Consider the following 24,250-nt stretch of genomic DNA (forward strand, 5'->3'; position numbering starts at 1 on the left):
GCCTCTGCTGGGACCTTGTGTTGCACGATTTTTGTTTTACCAAACTTCATTCCTCCTCCTCTCTAGAAAGTAGTACTGTCTCAGATTTCAACCATATAGATGATAACTTGTGACAAATTAAAGTTTTACCCATAACACAGTACAAAAAAGAAAACACAAATAAAAGCAAGAACATTAAAATTGCAGTAGAGGTAGGTAGTCATGAATATGGTAACCTATGTAACCTGAAATCCAGCCTCTCATTATTTACCTTGTAAAGAAAAAGTGGCAGTGGTACATCAACAACTTGAATTGATCTTTTAAGCATGATTCTTGCTTCCCCGCCCCACTTAACTAGATTGAAAAGAAAAAGATAACCAAGTTGGGTTGGTATAGTGGTTAGCTCACTAGTCCGCTTAAGCAAGTGTCGGGGGTTCGAATCCCGCCTTGTGCATGCAGCAACTCATTGGCCAGCGACAAACTCTTAAATGGAGCTCAGTACCGCGACGGATTAGTTCTTGGCCTGTCGGGTTGGGGGATACCGTGGGAAACAAAAAAAAAAAAGAAAAAGATTAACTATCTAAACTTTTATAACAAAATTAAAAGAATTTAAGTAATTTAAATAATAGCAATTCTTAGGATTAGAACATGCTTTCAATTTAAATACTTATAGGTCATTAAGTAATAATATAATTCTAAGCGGTAAAATTACACTCACAATATTCTTATAAATACAAGATTTTTTTATTAATTATCAATCATAGGTAAAAATTAAACAATTCTGTTTTACATTTTTTGCCTTCAATTTCAAAGATAAAAATATAAAACATTTTCAAAAGCTAAATTAGCACTAATTTGTATGAATTTAGCTAAAGATGACCTAATAACATGATTGGTTAATTAAAGAAATGAAAGAAAAGATATATATAGCGTTTTATTTTTTTTCAATACATTAAATATGTTAAAAAAAATATCATTTAATTTATATTTGTAACATCCTGATCAAAATTCCATTTTGCATTCAGAAATTAAAGAAGCAATGAAAAATGTGCTGGAATGTGCTTTCATTTCATACCAAGAAGGTGTGTGGCTTATTCAATTCATTCATTCTCATTTCTTTGATTCTCTATCATCACATGCAAACATCCTCTTGTCCTTCTTTAGATCCCATTTTCAAGTGAAGAGACTCAAGAGGGAAAAACAATCAAGTAATCAACCCATTTTTTGGACCAACATTTTAAAAGCAGGAATGCACAATTTTGGTAATTTCACACTTCACGCCCCTTTTAATTTGCTCGGTTCCAATTTCTTGCAAATTGCATCGCATTAATTACATAGTTTTTTATTGGCAATTTGGCATTGCCATCTATGGTAGTTTTCATTTGAGAAGCTACTAACAAATTAAGAACATGTATAGGAAATTATTTTTTAATTAGTTAATATTAATTAATTTTTTTAACTTTAAAATTCTTTTTTTTTTTCAAAATTTAAAATTTAAAATCCAAATTTAAATATTTAAGATTTTGGATTAATAATTTAATATAAAAAAAAGATTGATATTGGCTGAAAATATTATTATAAACTCATAAGCTAATTAATAATATTGAGTAAATGATTATATAATAATAATAGTATATTAAAGTTACAATAAGAATATAAATAAATAAACCAAAAGTATATGCATCTTAATTTGTAAAAAGGATTATCTCAAAAAAAAAAAAATTTTGCTCAACCATGCCAAGTATGAATCTTAATTATTGAGACAAAGTAAATTCTAATCTAATATAGATCCTACAAGAGCATCAAATGAATAATAAAAATGGACACTTTAAATAAATATGTGATGCTTTGAAACTTAGAAAAAAGGGATATTCTTATTGACTTTAGTAATATTGCATCTAATATGAGAAGGGTAAGGTGACAAATAAATTTTTGAAGAATTATATTTTGGGCAAATCACTGTATTAAGCCAATGGGAGCAAAAAATTATACAAATCCGCCAAACCAAAAATTATTTCATGAATTAACCAATGCATGTTTATATGTAGTTCGAATCAATTAAATTCGAATTTAATCTACACATAATTCGAATCATGTTGCTTCGAATTATACACAAAACTCACACACACTAATTCGAATCAACCTGATTCGAATTACACACATACAATAATTCGAATCATGTTGATTTGAATTATACCCTCATTTATTAAAAAAATTAATAATTTATTAAAAAATTTATTAAAAAAAAAAAAATTTAAAATTAAAAAAAATATATTTTATTTCATGCATTAAAAAAAGCTAACAAAATATTTAATTACGAGACTTCTTTAAAATATTAATGAGCTATCAATTTGAATTCTATACAATACTCTTTTGTCCATTTTTAATAGTTAATGAATATTTTTTAATAATTTTTTTTTTAAATTATATGGTGAGATATTACATGATTCGAATTGCGCATGGGAAGTTCAATCACTCTGATTCGAATTATATGGTGAGCAATTCAAATTCTATACAATACTCTCCTGCCCATTTTTGATAGCTCATGAATATTTTTTAATAAATTTATTTTAATCATACGACAAAAAAATATTTTATTCTATGCAAAATAATTTAAAAAATGACTTAAAAGATGTTAGGAGTACTATAAAAATTTGTAATGACTTAGGACATTAAAGAAATACTCTACATAATCGATAATAATTTAGAAATTAAAGAAAATATACTTTTATCATGTATTTATCTAAATCACTAGAATATTTCAAACTTTTATAGTACTCATAACATTTTTTAAGCCATTTTTTAAATTATTTTGTATAGAATAAAATATATTTTTTAATTGTTTTGGATGGAATAAAATATTTTCTTTAATTTCTAAATTATTATTGACTATGTAGAGTATTTTATTTAAAATTTGTGTACATGCATGTATTTACCTAAGTCATTAGAACATTACAAATTTTTATAGTACTCCTAACATTTTTTAATCAATTTTTTAAATTATTTTGCATAGAATAAAATATTTTTTTTTGTGGTATAGTTAAAATAAATTTATTAAAAAATATTCATGAGCTATCAAAAATGGGCAGAAGAGTATTGTATAGAATTCGAATTGCTCACCATATAATTCGAATCAGAGTGATTGAACTTTCCATGCGTAATTCGAATCATGTAATATCTCACCATATAATTTAAAAAAATTTATTAAAAAATATTCATGAGCTATTAAAAATGGACAAAAGAGTATTGTATGGAATTCGAATTGATAACTCATTAATATTTTAAAGAAGTCTCGTAATTAAATATTTTGTTAGGTTTTTTTAATATATGAAATAAAATATATATTTTTTTATTTTAAATTATTAATTTTTTTAATAAATGAGGGTGTAATTCGAATCAACCTGATTCGAATTATTGTATGTGTGTAATTCGAATCAGGTTGATTCGAATTAGTGTGTGTGAGTTTTGTGTATAATTCGAAGCTAACATGATTCGAATTATGTGTAGATCAAGTTCGAATATAGTTAATTCGAACTACATATAAACATGCATTGGTTGATTCATGAACCAGATTTTGGTTTGGTGGATTTGCGTAAAAATTTCTTTCCCTTGGCTTATTTTAGTGTTTTGCCCTTATATTTTAGATAGATTAATTTTTGAAAAAAAAATATCAAGAAAGCCTTTAACGGTAATAAATATGGATAAATTAATTCAAAAATGAATACAAACTATTTTAATTATAGAAATTAATTTAAAGATAATGTATTCATATTTGTTATTTTAAAAGATTTTATTGATATTTTTTTAAAGACTAATATGTTTAAACTTTAAAGTATAAATTTTTAAGAATTTATTTATCACTTTATTCATAAAAACATAATACATTTTATAAATAATTTTAAAATACTAAATATATACAAACAAACAATTAATCGATGTGTTAAAACTAAAAAAAATCATTTTTTCCATTTAATAATTAATATGTTGTATAACTTATAAGAAAAATAAATCATTCATCTCATCCAATCTAATAATACAGGAAAGTTCACATCATACAAGTGTGACTACTGTTTATATTCACAGAAAAAGTAGGGTAGTTAAAAGTCCCGCAAACGTCAATATTTGTCTACTCATTCATACAATAAAGTGTTGCTTTTATAAAAGATGTCATTTTTTCCCATCTTTTTGACTGCTAAAGTTTTAATCTAGGACAAGTTACTGCACGGGATGAATGATGATACCGCGTGGAATTTGTATGCAATAGCAACAAGAAATCATGATGATAGTTGTACAAGGTCCATGAAATTCTCCAGGTAAAAACTACTTAATTAAATTCTTTTAAAGAAAATTTAAATAATAAAATTTTTTATTAATAAATTATTTTTATGTTAAATTTTTTAATCATAAAAATATTTATTTAAAAAAATAATAAAAAAATTTTTATTATAAAAAAATTATTTTTTTAATTTTTTTATAAACACTTAAATATCTTTTTAAAAAGTTACTATTTAGTTTTAAAAATTGCATCAAATATTAATGTTATAAGTTTTTATAAATAAAAAGTTAAAAAAAATTATTTATAAACTTATTTAAATGAGTTCTTAAACCTGTTTTTCAAAATCACAGTATAATAATTATTATAAGGATTAAATTACCAATTAATTTTTTTATATATTATGTATTTATTAAAATAAATAATTTAAAATTTTTATTATTAACAAGTTTAATACGTGTCCTTAAAACATATATTAATTAAATTTTAATTATAATATTATTTTTGTATCAAAGAAAGATTTAATAAAAACAAAAATATTTAATAATAATAATAAATTAGCTAAAAATAACTAAAAAATTAAAATAATATAAATTTTATAATTTAAAATTTAAATTTTGGATAAAATATATACCATCGAATTTGATCAAAACCGGCCATACAAGCAGATGGGTATCCACGTTACGCACTAGAGTGGGCCTACAAAAATAATTAGATTCTATAAAAAATTAATTAATTTTGGTCTTATATATCATAATTACTTTATTGTTTATTAGGACTTTAGAACTGTTGTTGGAGTGTGGGAGATAATAAACATTATTTTTAAAAGAAAAAAGTTTTTTGTGTAACCCCCCACTCTCCTATCAAAATAGAAGAAGTGGATTAGTTCAATTGTTTAATGAAATGTTGGCTGAAATAATAAAAGTTATGCTGCCTCCACCTTATGACATCGTGCTTATCAGAGTTCATTAGGGTTCGTTAAACTATTATTAATAAGATTAGGATAAAAGTTAAGAAATTCTATTTATTTTGTTTTGTTTGAATTCAAGGCGTGACAAGTGGGTTTCTTTTGTTCTCTAGTCATGCATTTCTATTTTTAAGGGTTAGGTTTCTTTGATATTGTTAAACAAGATTGATCAAAGGTATTGTATATATATGATTGGAAAAGTGTAGGTTAAATTCTGACCAGCATGTAACTAGCAAAAAAAAGTGAGTTATTAGATGAAATCTCACACCAATCTCACACTATTAAAATTATTATTGATAGTTATTTGATAGCTACAAATTACAAAAGTTGCTGACCTCCTAGTATTCCTCTATATGATTTTTGAGTGAATACCCGATCTGATTCTTAATATTTTTTTGAAGGGTTACGAAATTTAAAAAAAAAAAACTTTTTTTATTTTTAATATTTAATTTTATGAGACTGATTATTAACCTTCTATTAATGATCTCTTTTCAAAATATATTTACATGACATGCTAATAACTAATATATCATTTATTTAATTTTTATAAATAAAAATAATTTAAAATCACTAATATTTTTTAATTTTACACAGTAAATTTAGCTAATTATTTGAAAACAATAATAAAAAAATAAATAAATAACGACATTGATAATTATCCTTAAAAGACAACAAGACATCCAACAAAAAAAAATTGTTAATTTTAGTTGGTTCTTAATGGATAAATTAATAGTTTCTCATGAACATGAACGCAGAAACAACAAATTTTAGCTTCACGTGAACGTGTGTTCAGAGGTGGAATCACTTCTCTTTTTTCCAACGCGTTTGTCAAACACACACATAGACATTTTTCAGGCAGCCACATTTCACAGGGTCTCGCTGAATACACTTTGGGCCCATCTGTTCATAAACCGTTACAAGAGGTTTGCAGCTTCTGAACGTAATCTGCGACAGCTGACAGAGTTTAGCAGATTACGTGTAATCAAAAACTGGGATGTCGCAAATTACATATAATTAGGTTTATTGTATTTGCACCTGATTTTTCAGAATATTGTATTTGCATAACACTTTTTTTTATTTATTTTATTTATGTAAATTACCCTAATAATAATAATAACACAATAATTTATTTGTGCTTTTATTATGATTTGATATGAATATATTATGTTGTTTGCCAATTTCGCTATAGTATAATATTAGTAGTGATCACGGGTTTAATTACTACAAACTTTATGAGTAATATGTGTAATGTTAACAATCCACGTATACCATCTAAAAATTGAAAAAGAATTCTATTTTGGTTCCATTGATTGGTTTATGAATATTAATCTAGCTAAGATACAAAGCAGAGCATAGTTTCTATAAATAGAAAACATGTAAAGACGACCAACTTTCATTAAAGTTAACATGCTTAAAGCGAAGCATATATGTAGTGAATAATAGCACGATAGATTCTAGGTACGTACTACGTTCATTCATAAGATCAATGAGTGAATCCAAAATGCTAAATTAAAGGTGGTGATATTTGATTTAACCCTTTTTTCTACACTTTTTTTATTTTTAATATTGGATTAACAATGGTGTTTTTTTAAATTGTAATCTACTATGGTATTTTTTTAAAATGTGGGATAATTTAATGTATGAAGTACAAATCGGACCGTCCGATTTTTAAGAGGTACAGAAATCGGACTGTCCGATTTTTAGATACACAAATTGGACCGTCCGATTTCTGTACTCGAACTGTCCGATTTGTGTACTCCAAACTTTTAAAATTTTTTAAACACAAATCGAAGGGTCCGATTTGTGTACCTTTCATAGTTTTAAAAAACACCAAAAATTACCACGTTAAGGTATAACACTCATTCTACTTCTATATCCAAATTTTTTAGCCTTTTTCCTATTCCCTACTAACCAACTATAAAAGTTTTGTGTGACTTGGCTTCTCTAAAATCGGAAAGACATGCCTTTCACGGTTTTAGCATTACAAAGTAACAAAACCATATGCATGGGAATGGAAAAATAAAATTTTTAAAAAAAAAAGGAAAAAAGAAAAGAAAAGAAAAGAAAAAGTCCTAGTTTGAATACCTTACTCCTGCTGCCAATGCACGTTGCTGTTCAATCTGTTCATTAATTAACATTATTATTACCAATTTACCATCAAAATTACTTTAGTGTACAATAATTTATTATGTTTGAAAGTAAAATAGTGATGACATAAGAGTGAGAGGTCATGAAGTTTATTATGTTTTAAGGAGAGACAATATATAGTAGCTTAGGTTGGTAGTTCCTCGTTATAAAGAGACCAACCAATCAACTCAACAATGCTATGCATACACCATTATCACTAAGAATTAAGTAGATTATTTAGTGTGCATGTTTTCTTATTTTCATTATCTTGTTTTTCTCCCAATAAATTTCAATGTCATGCAAATAGTTTTATCAATTGCTATAGAGTAGAATGTGCAGCAACAATCGATCAAGTATTCACGTGCATGTGTGTGTATAAATATCTCACAAACATATATGACAAATCCTTGAATTTTGCAGAAAAAATAACACATCTTCATTATTGTATTAATTAGAAAAAAGGACGAATAAGTCTCTAGCTTTCTAATTGAAAGGTACATAAGTTTTTGACTAATTGAAAATACAAAGACATTCTTGATCTTCTAAAATATAAGATACTTAAATCTCCTCGTCCAAAATATATAAGGATAAATCAATTCCTCGATCGAAGAGATTTAGATGTCTCGCATTTTAGAGAGTAAAAGATATTTTTGCATTCTTAATTAATTGAAAACTTATTTAATTTGTTTTTGAGATAAAAAATAAGGACCTTATTTATCATTTATTCTTAAAATTAAATTAAGGTATCCCATTGGAACAAATAAAAACAATGATATTCATTTTGAAAAGTTTCACGCGATAAAAATATAAGAAAATTTTTAAATATATCCGTATACCGGTATTTTAGTAAATGTTAACTGTTGATCTTAGTTATATATATTATATATATTTTTTATAATTAAGATTAACGATTAAAAATCACTGAAATACCAGTGTACTAATACACTTGAAAATTTATTAAAAATATAGTGTTAAATGAAATCACGAATATCTATAAATATATCAAGTAAAATCTAAATTACTAGTGCATTTTGTTTGGGATTTTAGGGGCAATATTTAATGAATAATTAATGACAATCACCAAAATAGGTTACAAAGGTAATCATGAAGGATTGAAGGTTACATCAGAATGTGTCCATTTTCATGCCACCACCAAAGACTAAAATGTGAGTCATGAATTAAGCTTGGAATGTTACCATCAAAGACTTGATCAAGCAAATGGAAAATCAAAGTGTTGTGAACACTGAATCTAACAAGTGCTGTCATAATCACTCAGATTTTTTTTATTTTTTATCTTCTTTTTTATGATCCACGTTTCGTGAAACTTCGGTCCATGGTCTTCTTATCTTCTTGATCCACATGTTACTCCACTGTGACTCACGTGGCCAAAATGGAAACTGAAACCCTATTTATTTATTTTCAGATTAATTTATAATCTTGTTAATGGAATTTATGAAATTGTCAAATATATATGATTTTATTGGATCAGGAGTTATATTGATGTTTGGCAAGATTTTTTTTTTCTTTTTTGGGGGATCAGAATCAGTCTTGTCCTATTACACCTGATTACTTCAAATATTTTTAATTTTTCTACACACATACTTTTCTTTTCTTTTCTTGTCCTATTACATCTACATATCTCTCATTCTCTTTTTTGTTTACTATTCATCATGTTGAAATATAAATTGATATTTTCTATTATTAAATAAAAAATAAATAATAAAAATGAAATTGTGAACCAACTTTTCACGTATAATACCGAAAAGGAAAAAGAGGCTTAACAATTGTGCCTATTAATTCCTTAGTAGAAATTAATCACCTTTTCCTCCTTGAACCTAGTTGATTAATCACTTAAGTAACTTATATTATGTACAACTCTTGGTGAGATTTGATCATATGATACAATCTCAAAATTTAAGATGGATGGACATTACAACAATGTGAGATTATACTATATATTATATTATATATAGTTATATACAACAGAAGAAGATAACTATGAACAGGTGACCCAAAAGGCCTCTTGGGCTAGTTGCTTTCTGTTGCCTAATTCAAAATCCATGCCCAGTGTGGTCCTCAATGTTTTCTTTGTCCCAATCTTAGTTGAGGCTTAAGCTTTTGTTGGACCAGACCCAAAAAGAAAAGGAGGGTGTGTGAGCATGTCATCTGCTTGATATGAGACCAACAATTTCACTGCTAGGTTCTGATGCAAGCATGAGAGGAGTCTTTCCTTGTTTATCTACTACATGTGTATTGGCCCCCCTGAAAATAATAAAATTAAGGATTTAATTGTATGTACTGTAACTAGAAATGGAAAAAAAGTTTATACTTCATACACATATCAAATCATGTGTTTATCATATTCACAAAAATGTCTGATTCAACCAAACAATTATCTCAATAATGAACATAAAATGAGTCATAATGAAACTGAATAAATGCCCTTTCCTTTAATAACTACCTCAGAGAGTGGCTGATTCCAACAATAAAAAAAAAAAAAAAAAAAAAACCATGCATGAATATAATGCTCTTAAGTGTTGTTACTCACTTGAAAAGTACCAAATGTATATGTATTACTTAGAAAAACATGCATTATCCAGTCAATTATAACAATGTTTCACTAGCCTTAATTCTATGAAGTTTCTCATGAACTAGATGCTTAGCACATAAAGTAAGATAAGAAATGTGATTACAAGTGCAGAAGCAGAATATAACAATAAGAGGCAGGGTACATCTTCATAGCTAGGATAGATAATTTCAAAGGCATATAATATATAGGACACACAGTATGAAGAAGAATGGGTTTGTCTCCTCTTAAGTGCAGCCTGTGGCAAGTTGCACTTTAGAGCATAAAGTACATCATCTAAACTTCAGATGTAATCTAAAACTATTTTTTTTTTCATCAACGGTTCAGATGCTGAACTTCAGAGAAGAATATTTGATAGGGATATCAGATAGAACTACTGACATAACTACCTTAAAATAAGTAATTTTGCAGTTGCAATCTTCCCTCTAAACATGCAGTAATGTAATGGTGTTCGACCAATTGAATCAACTGCATTTATATCTGCACCATACTGTAGGAGCAGCTCCACCATTCCAGCATCAGATACAAGGCATGCCAAGTGAAGCACACTTGAGCCATCTTTTATGTCCTCCATTAGTTGGCTTTCAGTTTCAGATGACATGCTTGAGTGACTTGAAGAAGGCGTGGCAAAAGAATTTCCTATTACAGAAACCAATTATTAATTATACAGTACTTCAAGCAATGCTATTGTCAATAGCAATAAGATTCCATGAGTTTGAGAATGGTTGGTTAAGAAAGAGATATACCATCAAATTGACCATTTAAATTTAAAGCATTGATATCCACACTGGATCTCACAATATGCCGGTACACTGATTTCTTGTCATTGGCAAAGATGCTTTCCCAGACCAGTTGTGCCACTGTACGGAGACGATTGTTGTTTGGTATCCGGCGAACGAAGACTTTCTCAGAATACTACAATAGGAGAAAATATCAGGTTTCATTTGAGAAATATTTGTACCAAGTTTTTAATTGAGGAAGAAAAAGAAAATGTATCTATATTTAAAGAGAAAACTGCTTGTTTTGCTGTAAAAGAAAAGTAAATGAAAATGATATTTTTACAATTACCAAAAGTTGTCCAAAATTGAACAATTTTCAGTTAATAACTTACATAACTAGTTTGTAATTATAGTTCAAAATGTTTGGAACTCAAAAGGGGCTTATAACTTTAGATAAAAAGAGAAAAGAATAAGTTAAAAGACAATGTGCGAGATCCATGTATTAATTACTTTCAGTGAAAGTTGTCCAACAACATTGTATTGTTGAAATAACACAACTGATAGAGGAAATGGTTAACAGATTAAGGAACAAGGGATAAGCATCCATCCTCTTAGCCTAGAGTGTACTGGTAAAAGCTTAAATGGCATATTTTCAAGAACCTATTCACCAACTTCACACTCACGTGACATGGACAAAATGGCATGATACTTTCTAACCAGCAGAGTTTGAAATTTTAATTTACAAAATGGAGTTCAAGAACATATTGAACATTGACCAAAACTTTAACTATATACTAAGTTAAATGGGAACCTACATTCTCTAGCAATGAATATAACTGTGTGGCAATCAATTCTTTCAGGATTATGGAGCAACATATAGGATTATACTCTTATCAATTAATGCGTGTCATTTAAACTTAGTGGTGGGTCTGGCCACTAAAAAAGACCAAGTTAACGGTGCAGTTCCCCATTAACTAAGCTCAAATTGTATGCAGTGAGCCAGTAATTGGTTTGGAGAATAGATATGTGTCTGAGAGAATACACATTGGATACATTGAACAAGGAAAAAAAATATATTAAGAGGGTATTTGGACTTGAATAAAATGAAGGTTAACCTTTTGGTCAGGAGCTTAATCCAAAGCGAAGCCTAATGCTAGAATCCAACATCCTTAATCCCAATAAATGCAAAAGTCATCATGGAATTCAAAAATAAATTCAATGTCCCTTAAAATATCCAATAGATTAGTGCAAGCTTAATTCTATCTCGCACTCCTTCGCCATGCAAGAATTTCTCCTTTTACACAGTATTCTAAAGATGGAAAACTTAAATAAAGAACTTTAGCAGAAAATTTTAAAATATACATTTAATTCCCAGAGATATATTTCTTTCCAACTAGGAAGCAACTTGAAATTTTCATTAGATTAATGGTTTATTACCTTTGCATGGATGAACCTCTCCTTTAGTGAAATGGGATCATCATATGCAGGTTTTCTTGCATGAAATAATTTGGTTCTGGTGCCCTTAGATGATCTGAATTGCGAAGGTGCATGTCAGAAAAAGTTCTTAAAAGCTAATAAATCCCCTTGGTGTTGGAAATACTTACCCATCAAGAGTATCATCTGTTGAAGTTTTCGAATGCAATAACTCCTCCCAAACTGAGTTTGCAAAGAGATTGCCAAGTGATTGAAACATGCTTAAAACTGAGGAATCCCATACTTTCACATCAAGTGTCAGTGATCTTACCTGCAAAATACGTTTTCCAGTTTATACCTTAGGCAAAGTGAATATTGAAAACAGATTTATTTTATTTATTTGGTTAGAACATAAAATCATTCATTTATATGCCTCCATTCAACAGAACAAGAATTTCAAACTGGTCTGAATTTCAAACATGCTTCACCCCCATTCTTCTAAATAAAAATTGAATTTCGACACAAGGCAGATGTAGTTTCTGCATTATCCACTCTTGACTCTTCCAAGCCCAAGGAGGCTTGTGTGAGAGAGCATGTTAGGATATCTCTACCCAACAACATAATCCTTTGGGAAGATGCAGTTCTGGTAGTTTTCACTTCTATGATAATAAAAGCAATAAGCAGACATGGTGTCTAGCAGCCATGATACTGATGTAAAAACTTAAACAAGCAACCTCAACTACTTACTTTGGATATATGTACACCAAGATTTCGATGAACACCAGAACATTCAATGCATACAAGGATGCCAAGGTTTAAGGATGCCCAGTCTGGTTCAGATTTACCACAATCAGCACATTTGTCATTCCCATTAACCCTTCGAAGAACATCGATTGGCTTTTCACATTTTATACTGTGTTTATGCTTCTGCAAGCCATTAGGTGACCTATTTGACTTGGGGGTGATCTTGCATGCCAAACCTGAATTTACTGCCATTTCATCATCAGAAGAACTTTGTACTGAATCAGTTGGGCTGGCAGAATCCCAGTCACCACCTTCTGAGCGAGAAATTACAGGCTGAGGCTGCAATATAATTCTTTAACGATTATAATAATCTAAATTACATGCATTTTTTTTAAGCAACTCTATCAATATATGGATTGTTCTATGTTTGCCAAAATATGGAAGTCACCTCTATCCTTTCCACAATTTCTCTCTTATAATTTTCCCCCGTTTTTTTTTTTTTTTTTTGTCAAAATCCGATGCACTACATATTAGATTATGATACGAAAGAAAAGGTGTTCCTTGATGCACTACACTGCATGTTGAATTTGACACATTTTCTTTTGTGCCAGGACCCAAAAATGCAATATGGTGGATTTTAACATAAAAATATATAAGAGAGAGAGAGAGAGAGAGAGAGAGAGAGAGAGAGAGAGAGAGAGAGAGAGAGATCATATTCTGATAAATTATCACAAAACACCATATTACAAATGCTATATCCAAAACCAGAGACATCTCCCTGCTTATTTATAGTTTGAGATGTAGTTTGAAAAAGCCAAAAGAAAAATTGATAAAATGACTATGTACCTTTCCCAGTGTGTGTATAGTGAGCAAGGATGCAATTACTCCGGTTATCTTTTCCATCCAATCCCTTTGGTCCAGGGCATTTTCTGCCTACATTGTTTCCTTATGTATTATAAAAAATATAGTAACAATATCAAAACTCAAAAGCCAAACACATGCGTTAAATACATTTTTGGTATGATTACCTGCAATGTATAAACCTTTGAAGGAGAAACAATCCTAAAGCAGAATCTTAAATCTGTCTGTTCCGCATCAACCTTGATTGTTGATGTAAGCAAGTTCACCGTATGACGAGCAACGGGCTTTTCATCATTGGCTCCATGAATATGTGAAGATATCAACCGACTCAAAATGCCAGAAGAATTATCAAAGGTATGATGACTCTTCTGTGAGTTGGCACCCTGAAATGGTATTCATGCTAAAAAATTATTAAGAAGATCAATTAATGAGATAAGCATAATCAAGCTTAGAGTACAAATACTTGATAATTACTACCACAGTTTCAAGATAATTATCAATTTGGATAAAGTGGAATACTAGAGAATCAATGTATCTTGACAATTATACAGAATCAATGTGTCTAGGCAATTATATGTATCTAGGCAATTTATAATTGCCTAGATACATTGATTCTCTAATGTACTACTTTGTCCAAATTGCTAGTTATTTTGGAATCGAGGGAGTAACTTCTAATCAGACACTTACATGGAAGAGAGTCAATGGTTTGCGAAAGTAGTAAAGCATTCCGCGACTATCAAGAACAAAATACCTTCTCTTCCAATCGCCTCTTAAATTGCTGGATCGTTTTGAGAGAAACCCTTCTCGAATGGTTTGAACCTAAACATTATTTGTGCACTTTTCTGAGACGAACAGATTCCAATGGATAGGACTCAGATATTAAAAAAACTAGATACATATTTCAAAGAGGAAAAGAGGATGAATTGCCATATGCTATAATACCTTTCCGGTTTTGACAGATTCTGTTACTGCATCTAACACATCACTTGATATCCTAGAAAATGGAGAGTCTCGACCAGGAGAATCATAAAATCCCTTCAAGGACAACTTACTTTCTTGATGGACAAGTTGCTTGTACTCTATCATTCTTTCAAATAGAGAAACCTGCTCCTCATTGTGACTTTCCCTTGCTTTTTGTACATATGACAAAACCTGAAACACGGTAAATACAAGAAAGGAAAATTCTTCATTCATTCTTATATCAAGAACAATAATCATAATTCATAATTATAAACCAAAAGTTTTGCACAATATGATTGAAAGAAACATCATCTACAACCACCTATCCATGCAAAAGGTGTATAAAGTTAGTGGCAATACCAGTTTGATTCTGTTACTTAGGACCCTATTAGTCAGTGGCAGTAATAATTAGTCTTACAGATAATAGGACGATTATATAATTTATGATACTTTTTTTTTTTTTATCATATATTAAGAAACCAGGTAATCAGCAATGAATCCTTAGGATTAGTTTTGACATATACTCTAAGTTCATGATTGATTCCTTATTTAACTAGGATTGGGAGCATAGTACTATAATTAGGGATTAGTATATTGATTATGGTATCAGATCATATTCTCTCAAAAATATATATCCATATATTCTTTTGTAGTCTTTTGCTCTTCTGCTTTCTTCCTTTCCTATTTGAATCCCACATTCTCCATACTTAGTTTGCTAGGGTATCAGCACCAACAGGAGAAGGAAAAGTGTAGAGTAAGTTTTTGGCATCTTTTAGCATATTGGGAGAGTTGAGATGTCTCTCTAATATCATCTCTATCTTGTAATTCATCAATAGACACTACTCCTCGATTCTAGTTCTAGCAGTTTACCATCTTCAACTCAAGTTAAAAACACAATGAGTAAAGAGATAGGGGGAAAACCTCAACAATGAAGGGCTCCAACTGATGTAGTAGTTCATATCCCTGCAAGAGAAAGAAGTTTTAGAAATAGCATAGGCGTGATACTCTGTATGGGAAATCCATATGTGATATGTCACAATATTATACACCTGTCGAAAATATTGAAGATGAGCATCCATTACTCCAGTGACAGCCTCCAAAAACTCGAATCTTTTTTTGGCCTCGACATTGTGAAGAGCACTAATCTAGGAGATAACATATGTTCTGTATTAAAGAGCTAAACAAATACTATAGTTTACAGTATTGTTCAAAGCAACCTATCTTGTTAACTAAAATTACCAGATTGAAACGGGCTTCTTCAAATGAGCTTCTTGCATTGTGCAATTCCTGGAATGTCACTACCAGATTAGATTAAAAAATTCATGGTGGCCAATGACAACCTAATACAATGTATATTGGGAAAAAACCAAAGGTAAGATTTTGGACATACCTCCTCTATTGCAATGACGATATCCTGCCTAGTACTTTTCCTCAATGACATAAACTTCTCCCGTGCCTGCGAAAAATCCATGTTAAATTGTGTTATGAACTTATGATCAAGAGATATGCCAATGGAGTTTCAACACCTATATTTTGTTTTTCAAAATGTGCTAACTTTTTTCCCGTGGACTTGACAACTTTTAAGTACAAACTTCATCAGCAATTGAGAAGCACCTGGTCATATGCAATGGAAGCCTTGTCAAAACGCTTTCGAGCTTCCTGCAACGATTATTTGAAGCATGAGAAGGCTAAATAAAAAGGGAAGGAAAAAAGGCTTCACAAGACATGTGATTTGTAAAGATCTTACTTTTTAGCTTAATTCTATGCATTAGCAATGTAAAAATGTTTTACAATGTTATCCAATAAAAAAATTTGTGATTATATGGCCTTTCGAGATATTTCAGTGGTTGACTAAACACTTCTGCTAATGCGATAATATATGATTGGATGTTAACGTAATTTTTCAAACATAATATCAACCCTTTGGGGAATTATTCTTTACAAAGTGTCTTACTTTAAAAATTGAGTTCCATCACTGATAGTTTCCACGTCCATAGTTTCAACTGATAGTCTTATATCATACAAATTAGAGCTGCATAGTAGCCTCTTGAGAGAGGATGGCAGCATCACACTATATCACTCATGTATGAACATTTTTAAAGTTTTGCGCTACTTTAGTGTACCTTGACATCCATTATTTCGACATTGTAAATGTGAAGTAGACGGTCAGTCAACATTTGCTCCACCTAAGAAGCCAAAACAAGTTTAGTCAACCTAGCAAATGTCAAACACAAATCTGGCTCTAATTTGGTGCATGCTATGATTGCTATTATTGTGGTAGCTATGGTAACTAAGTAACACTGGAAATACTTCAAAAGTATTGCTAAAATTAAGGTCACATTTTTTAACTATTGGAAAACACTTATTTTTTTTAAAAAAGTAAAAAGGTGTTACCAAATAGTAAAAAAATGTAACTTTAATACTTTATAATTGTTGTTAAAATTATATAGTCAGCATAATGATAGCTATCCTAGACTTCACTCTCTTACTTAAAAAGATCTTCAACAGTATGAGTCTGTTTGTTCTATGTTTTCTACTTTTAGTATTTTGTGAAAGAACAAAGTAAAAATAATAAAATTCCTTTCTTTTTGTTTTTTTCTTTTCCATTTCTTATTTTCACTTTTCCTTCACAGAATCATAAATAGAGAAATCAAACAAACCTTATCTTGCATTCTAAAAGAAAATAAAGATTGTAAAGCCACAACTTTTCGCCAGTTTTCTATCCTTGATAAAAGAACAGAAAAATATGAAAGAAGATAATACTAAACAAACTGTTACCTGTGTCCTAAGAGCGTCCTTGAATGTACTGATGTCTCTCAAAGCCATAGAGAATTTGGTCATAACAGGCCCTAAGGATGCCAAAACAAAATTGATCAAAACTACTAGGAAATTAGAAAAGGATACAAGTTTTCCTTGAATTAGAATGAAGCAGATTAGCAAACAACAACAACAACAACAAAGCCTTGAAATCTTTGACCACATTTCCTATCCCATGGGATGTTAGAAGCTCCTTTAATGGCCTAAACATATCATGCAAAGAATTGGAGTATATATCCAGAAGACCAAAAAAGAGGAGGCTCCCCTAAAGTAAAGATCAATAAAGTTAGACGTGAAACTCATTTCAAAGCATTCTCACTTTAAAGGATCCAAATCACAGAAATAACATATCTAATGCTCCTTCAATCTTGTGAGCTCAGGGTGAATAAATAACCTAATGTTTAACCTCCAATATATCTAGCCAAGATCTCTAACAAAGCAATAAGCATACCAAAAGCAGTCATTTGGGCTTACTTTATCAGGAAAGACAAAGAGGAGGGAATAGACCAACAAGCCTTACCTCCCAAAGTTACAAATAAAGGATCAGAATGTTCTCCCCCAAAATTTTCGAGGGCACTTGCAAAGGTGAAGTCTCCATCACATGCATCTAAAAGCCCATCCCTACAAAAGGGGTTAAAATTATCAGACCACAAGAAATTCAATGGCATGAAAATACTTCTACTTAATTAATTAGAGAATCGCGAGTCAAGTAATTGTGAGTCAAGTAAGGAAGTGGAAGCAGCTGAGGTTCTAGTCTTTTTATTTTTCATTTTTTTAAAAAATTAATTAGAGATATCATTGAGTTAGGCTACTCCATGCTTTCAACACCAAAAGCTAGCTCAAGATGAGAGAGGATTATTGCCAACACTAATATAGAATATAGAGGCTACGCCTACCATGACTATATCAAGTTATCAACTAACACTGTGATACTTCTGATACACTCCCTCATGTCCAGGACTGAACATTTCGAGCTTAAAGTATGGAAGAACAGTCTAACTTTCTAATAAATAATAAGCTCTAATACCATTTTAGAATTGAGTAACAAGGCTAAGCCAATAATATCGCTAACATATATTAAAGTCCCTCTCTGCCTTCTTAGGAGAGCGGAGAGATTATAATTTACAAGAAATTCTTGTGTGGTTGTGGGGTATCAGATTGGATATACTCGTTCTTCTCCACTTACAAAATAACATTCTAACGTATAAATGTTACAACGACACATAACTAACTATGAATTATTAATTTAAAAGCGATCAAAAGTCAAAACACACCAAACTTAGTGCTCTAGGACAATTAAGCCTATAAATATGGCAATATATTCACTTAGCAACCACAGAGGAATATCATCAAACACATGGAAGATGGTTTGTATAGAAACAACTTAAAAGGGAAATTAAAGAACAAAAATGAAAACTTACGTGTACTTTTTACACCCTTTGTAGAATCTCCAGCATCTGGCACGTAACGATTCTGCACCTTCTTCCATGGTCTGCAGCTGCATTGCGAATCATGCATCCACACAACCCATTCAACCATCATCAGCCAAAAGTAAATAATAAAAGGAAAGAAAAACATGCATGACATGAAAAATCTACGTAAAATTCAGTCTTTTTTATACGAATCGAAGCAGAAAAACGCAACGATGACGTAAATGATTAAACCTGTTGGCGGAACATGGGAGAGTCCTGTAATTTGGCGAAATACATGCTGGAAGGATGTTGATGTTGTTGTGTTATTGGATCAAAAGAGAAAAGAGAAGAAACGAGAGGCATTTGATTTTCTTTTCTTGTGTAATTTTCTGAGTTTTTTTCTCTTTTGTTTTTGTTTTTTTTTTTCTTGTTCGGATGAAGATTGATTAATAAATGTTGTTACTTAATAAGGCATTGCTGTTTGCGATTTTTGATCTCTGTCGCTCGAAAATCTCAATTGCTCTTCTCTCTCTCTCCAACTACCAACTAACTAACTAGGTAAAAACTTAGATCTAGTTTATTTTATGTCAAATTGATAATTAAAAATGGTTATATAATAATTTAATCAAATCTATCAAATTATTTAATAATTTTTAACTATTAAATTTATATAAAATTAACCGGATGTTTTGTTTGTTATTATTATTATTATTATTATTATTATTATTATTATATGCCTTAGCAAGCTTAAGATTAAAAAAATTAATTATTTTATGATTTTTTTATATTTTTATTAAATTTATAGTTAAGTTATTATATTTTTTTAATTAAATCTTTATATTATTTTTAATTTTGTAATTAAATTTTTGTTAGTATAAAAAATATTAGAATTAATTAAATATTTATCTATAATTAAAAATCTTCTTAAATTTTTGACCACATATTTTTTTAAAAAAATATTAAGTTAATTTTAATATTTTTGATATGAGAAGGATTTAATTACAAAATTAAAAATAAAAGTAATGTAAAGACTTACTTAAAAAAGTAAAAAAATCTAATTATAAATTTTGTGAAATTATAAGAATCAACGGAGTAATTAAACTAAAAAAAGACAATTACTCTTACATCTTTTCAAAATTAAAAATCTCATATTATTGGATAATAAATTTGTTTTGCACAATTCTAATAAACAAACTATTTATACATTTAACCAATTCAATAAATTAAAGTTCAAATAAAAATAAACTTTCAGATAGGGGTGTTCATGGATCGGATCGTATCCGCAAATCCGCGATAAATATCCACATCCGATCCAAAAATTGCGGATATGATCCGATCCGCAGTCTGATCGGATCGGATAGGAACTGATCCGCACTCTTTGCGGATCGGATCGCAGATATCAGCTCTGCATTTGCGTATCTGATCCACGGATCCGCAGATCCGCACAATAATAATTAAAAAAAGTAATATATATTTCGTATTATATTTACTTATTTGTATGTTTTAGTTAGTAGTTATTATTCATATATTATTTTATTTTATTTTTGTTATTTAGAACAAAATTGATTAAAAATATTTTAGGAATAAATAGGTTTAAAAGTGTGAAAGAAATATTTTTATTGAATTTCTTTTATATAGAAATATGATTAAAAATAGAATGTTCAATGATGTGGATATACCCGATATCCGATCCGATCTGCAAATGTGCGGATCGAATCGAATTGGATCTGACACTTAAAAACGCGGATATAATATCCGATCTGATCCGATCATCGTACACCCCTACTCAGAACACATTAAATATATTATAAACTTACACAATTATTTATCAAGTTTTATAGTTCAATCAAATGATAGAATAAATTAGTTATCTAAAATTTAATTAAAATATAATACTCTATATTTTAATAAAATATAAGGAGATTCATTTCTGTTATGGGTATAATGAGAATTATTATGTGACATTTTGTACTTTTTTTCCTAATTTCGAACAATACCAGAATAATTACTAAAAAACAATTAGTCTCTGGAAAGCACAGAAAAATTTAAAGAATATATAAGATGAAAGATATCAAAGTAAGTTAATAATAATAATAATAATATACACCTAAGTCAATCTAATGATGAAAAATAAAAATTTAGAATAGAGTAAAAATCACATTAAAAAGAACTGCAAGAGAATCTGACGTTTGGAGAAGCATATCTTTTTCCAATAGTGAAGGAAAGAACAGAAAAGTGGGTCTTGTGACCTTGTCTTCATCACATTCACACAAAACTTGTTCTTCTGATCTTGTCTCATTGGGACTCTACTGACATTGACCAACACTTTTTTTCTTTTTCTTTTTTTTTTTTAAAAAAGAAAAAAGCATAAATTCTTCATTTTCTACTTTATTTCACAATTTTTAGCTGAGTTCATGTTAAATGTGAACAGAACACTTTACCAGTTTCACCATAAATTGGGCTTATCTAAATGGATTTGAATTGCATTCACATAACACTATACTTTGCTCTTAATTAACATTCTTAATAGAGAATTAATACTTATATAGTAGAGGAGAATCAATTTATACTTATATAGTAGAGGAGAATCAATTTTTTTTTGGTTGCCCACCGTATCCCCCAGCCCGACAGGCCAAGGACTAATCCGTCGCGAATCGGAGCTCCATTTAAGGGTCTGCCGCTGGCCAATGGGTTGCTGCATGCACAAGGCGAGATTCGAACTCCCGACACTTGTTTAACCAGACGAGTGAGCTGACCACTCGACCAACCCAAGTTGATTAGTAGAGGAGAATCAATTAACTCAGTATCCATGAAAGGTGAGCATAAATAATATACTGTTACCATTATTCTAAACTTTTTGTTTTTGGTAAAAATGTAATGAGTCTCTAGTTTTCTTTTTGAAACCGCCACAGAATAATCTGCCACATACCAATTCCACCATAGCTTATAAACAAGTAGATGCTATAATAATTTATGCCTCATCCTTAAGGAGTGTTCCACTCTTTGTTAATTAAACAAATCTAAACTTTTCATTTATTATATTTTATATCAATGGTTCAGATTTAGGATTAATTAGGATTTGAAGTGTTTTATTTTTTATTTGTCCTTTTTTGTTATCTTTAATATCAAGTTAATTTCAGAGAGTGCTGCACTAGAAGCATTGCATTTCTGTTTATTTTTCTGGAATGTTTTAGCATTCACTGTAATTTTTATATATATTTTTTTGTTCAAGATCACAGGTATCTTGCAAAGGAGGCAATCTGGTGCGAGCCGCGAACATTCACATTATGGTAGGGCTAACTCTCTCATCAGGAATGTTACCTCCAAAGAGATTATTGAAGATTTGAATGAGAAGAAGGTAGAGGCTCTAAAAGAAATGTGGGGTGCTTCAATCTTGATGCAAAGTGAGGAATACATTGGTGCAAGAAAGAAGCTCCTCAGTGCACAGAAATTATACCCTGAACTTGATAACATCAATCTTATGCTTACAATCTGTGACATACTACTTCTTGCTTCAATTGTAAGATTATCATCAGATAATGAGATTCACCTTGATTGCATTCTTGATTTGATATATCCATCAGCCACTTATTCAGATGCTAGATGTTATCTTCATGATCTTGTTACATTGATAAATGGAATCAAAGATGAGTTTCCTGGATCTGAGTTAGCACTAGAGATTGTAAAGAATGCACTGGACATGGTTTCGGATAAAGAGAAGCGTTTTCATGATCATCACTTTAGGAAGAAAAATGATGTCGTTTCTTGGGACGAGATTCTTAATGGAGAGAGCACAGAATCTGCCTCCACTTTGGAGAAAGATTTCCCAAATCTTGAAATTCCATTTGAACATAGGAGCTTGGAGGGATCCTTAATTGAATATCAAGAATGTCAACAAAAACAAGAATTCTATAATTTTGAGGAAGAAAGAAATGCCATTTTGTTTGAACCAAACCAGATTTGGGCTATTCACTATCAACATGATGAGGTTAAATTCAACCAATGCCCTTATGCAAAGATCAATGTCAAAAGTGGTGATTTTCTTAGTGTTACATGGTTGAAACCAGTTCCATTTAATGATGATGAAAGAATGTTGTGTAATGCTGGTTTTCCTCTTGCTTGTGGAGTCTTTTGCCTAGACACAAATGCATGTGATGATCATGTGAGGACTAAGATCTTTTCCTACAAATGTTGTTGGAATATTGGTTTGATGAATGATCAGAATCAGCATCAGATTGAGATTTACCCAAAAAGGGGTGAAATTTGGGCAGTTTACAAAGATGGGGTTCTTGATGATTGGAGGTGCAATCCTGAAGAACTTAAAAGGAGCAAGCTTGGATTCATAGAAATGCTTTCTGATTATTCAATATGCAAAGGTGGAGACTTTGTTCCTTTGGAGAAAGTTAATGGTTTCTGCAGTGTCTTCAAAAGACTAACATGTGGAAGAAAGGGCCCTACTTTGTTTCATGTTCCTCCCCAAAAACTTTTTCTTTTCTCTCATAAGATCCTATCTCATAGGCTTATTGGAGGAAGAGATGAAGCTTTATTTGAATTGGACCAAATGGCTTTGCCCAACAACTTGATCTTCAAGGATACTAATCCTAGTGATGTTGGTGAGAAAAGTTTATCAAAATGTGTGTTTTCCACTGGCCAAGTTTGGGCAATTTATTGTGGAAAAGATATGATGCCACGCCAATATGCTTTGGTGAATAGTGTAATTTCTAATAAGCATGTTTGTGTGACACTTTTAGAACATGAATTAGGAAACTTTGAGAAAAGATTGATGGGAGATAGATTCATTGCTTGTGGAATGTTCAAACCTTGTGATAGTAAGGTCATGCTGAATATGTCACATTTCTCTCATTTGGTCAATTATGTGAATGGTGCAACTAGGCCACAACAACACTACATGATTTATCCCAATAAGGGTGAAATTTGGGCAGTGTACAAGAATTGGGATAGGAATTGGGGGAATGATGATTATGAAAAATGTCAATTTGGAATAGTAGAAATTATTTCAGACTTCTCCAAAGAAAATGGGATAAGAGTTGCTAAACTAGAAGAGGTGCATAATTGTGTAACATTTTTCTGGAGGCAAAAACATGAGGGCTTTGATCTATGTTTTACTGTTTTTGAAGCAGATATGCATAGGTTTTCTCATCAAGTTATAGCTTACAGAGTTCCTGGAATTGAAATGTATGGTATTCCTGAGGATAGTTGGCATCTTGAACCTCAAGCAATACCTAATCAGTAGAAATTAGAAAGTGTTCTAGCTGCAGTATCTTGTATTATGGACGAGACAACTTCTAATGTATCTTAAATGCAATCTCTATCTTATGTTATTGAAACTAATTATGATGACTTATGTTAGCATTATCCAAAAAGGAAGCA

At 30.2% G+C, this 24,250-nt stretch overlaps 2 protein-coding genes across 2 annotated transcripts; one reads left to right on the forward strand and one right to left on the reverse strand.

Moving 5' to 3' along the window:
- Positions 1–9,023: 9,023 nt before the first annotated feature.
- Positions 9,024–19,366, reverse strand: LOC112773095 (ADP-ribosylation factor GTPase-activating protein AGD1). Its single transcript, XM_025818136.2, has 20 exons — positions 19,112–19,366; positions 18,869–18,945; positions 17,968–18,068; positions 17,409–17,479; positions 16,754–16,816; positions 16,245–16,289; positions 16,021–16,086; positions 15,870–15,917; positions 15,680–15,775; positions 15,552–15,593; positions 14,613–14,822; positions 14,358–14,489; positions 13,838–14,053; positions 13,656–13,742; positions 12,813–13,148; positions 12,257–12,396; positions 12,090–12,183; positions 10,680–10,848; positions 10,323–10,572; positions 9,024–9,608 (listed from the first exon to the last, which is right to left on the reverse strand). The coding sequence occupies exons 1-20, from the start codon at positions 19,220–19,222 to the stop codon at positions 9,509–9,511; spliced, it is 2,454 nt and encodes an 817-aa protein (XP_025673921.1). The 5' UTR covers positions 19,223–19,366; the 3' UTR covers positions 9,024–9,508.
- Positions 19,367–21,668: 2,302 nt separating this feature from the next.
- Positions 21,669–24,113, forward strand: LOC112770614 (uncharacterized). The gene is made up of 2 exons (XM_025814944.2): positions 21,669–21,675; positions 22,099–24,113. The coding sequence occupies exons 1-2, from the start codon at positions 21,669–21,671 to the stop codon at positions 24,111–24,113; spliced, it is 2,022 nt and encodes a 673-aa protein (XP_025670729.1).
- Positions 24,114–24,250: the final 137 nt, after the last annotated feature.

Source organism: Arachis hypogaea, chromosome 18, assembly GCF_003086295.3.
Source record: "Arachis hypogaea cultivar Tifrunner chromosome 18, arahy.Tifrunner.gnm2.J5K5, whole genome shotgun sequence".
In the NCBI taxonomy this organism is placed as follows: Eukaryota; Viridiplantae; Streptophyta; class Magnoliopsida; order Fabales; family Fabaceae; genus Arachis; species Arachis hypogaea.

Excerpts from the sequence above, each read along its gene's own strand:
- LOC112773095 (XM_025818136.2), bottom strand. The coding sequence starts at position 19,222 with ATGCCTCTCGTTTCTTCTCTTTTCTCTTTTGATCCAATAACACAACAA. Across the intron at positions 14,823-15,551 it reads TGGAGCCCTTCATTGTTGAG|GTTTTGTCATATGTACAAAA; the intron begins GTTTTCCCCCTA and ends ACCGTGTTTCAG. Across the intron at positions 10,573-10,679 it reads TTTAAATGGTCAATTTGATG|GAAATTCTTTTGCCACGCCT; the intron begins GTATATCTCTTT and ends TTTCTGTAATAG.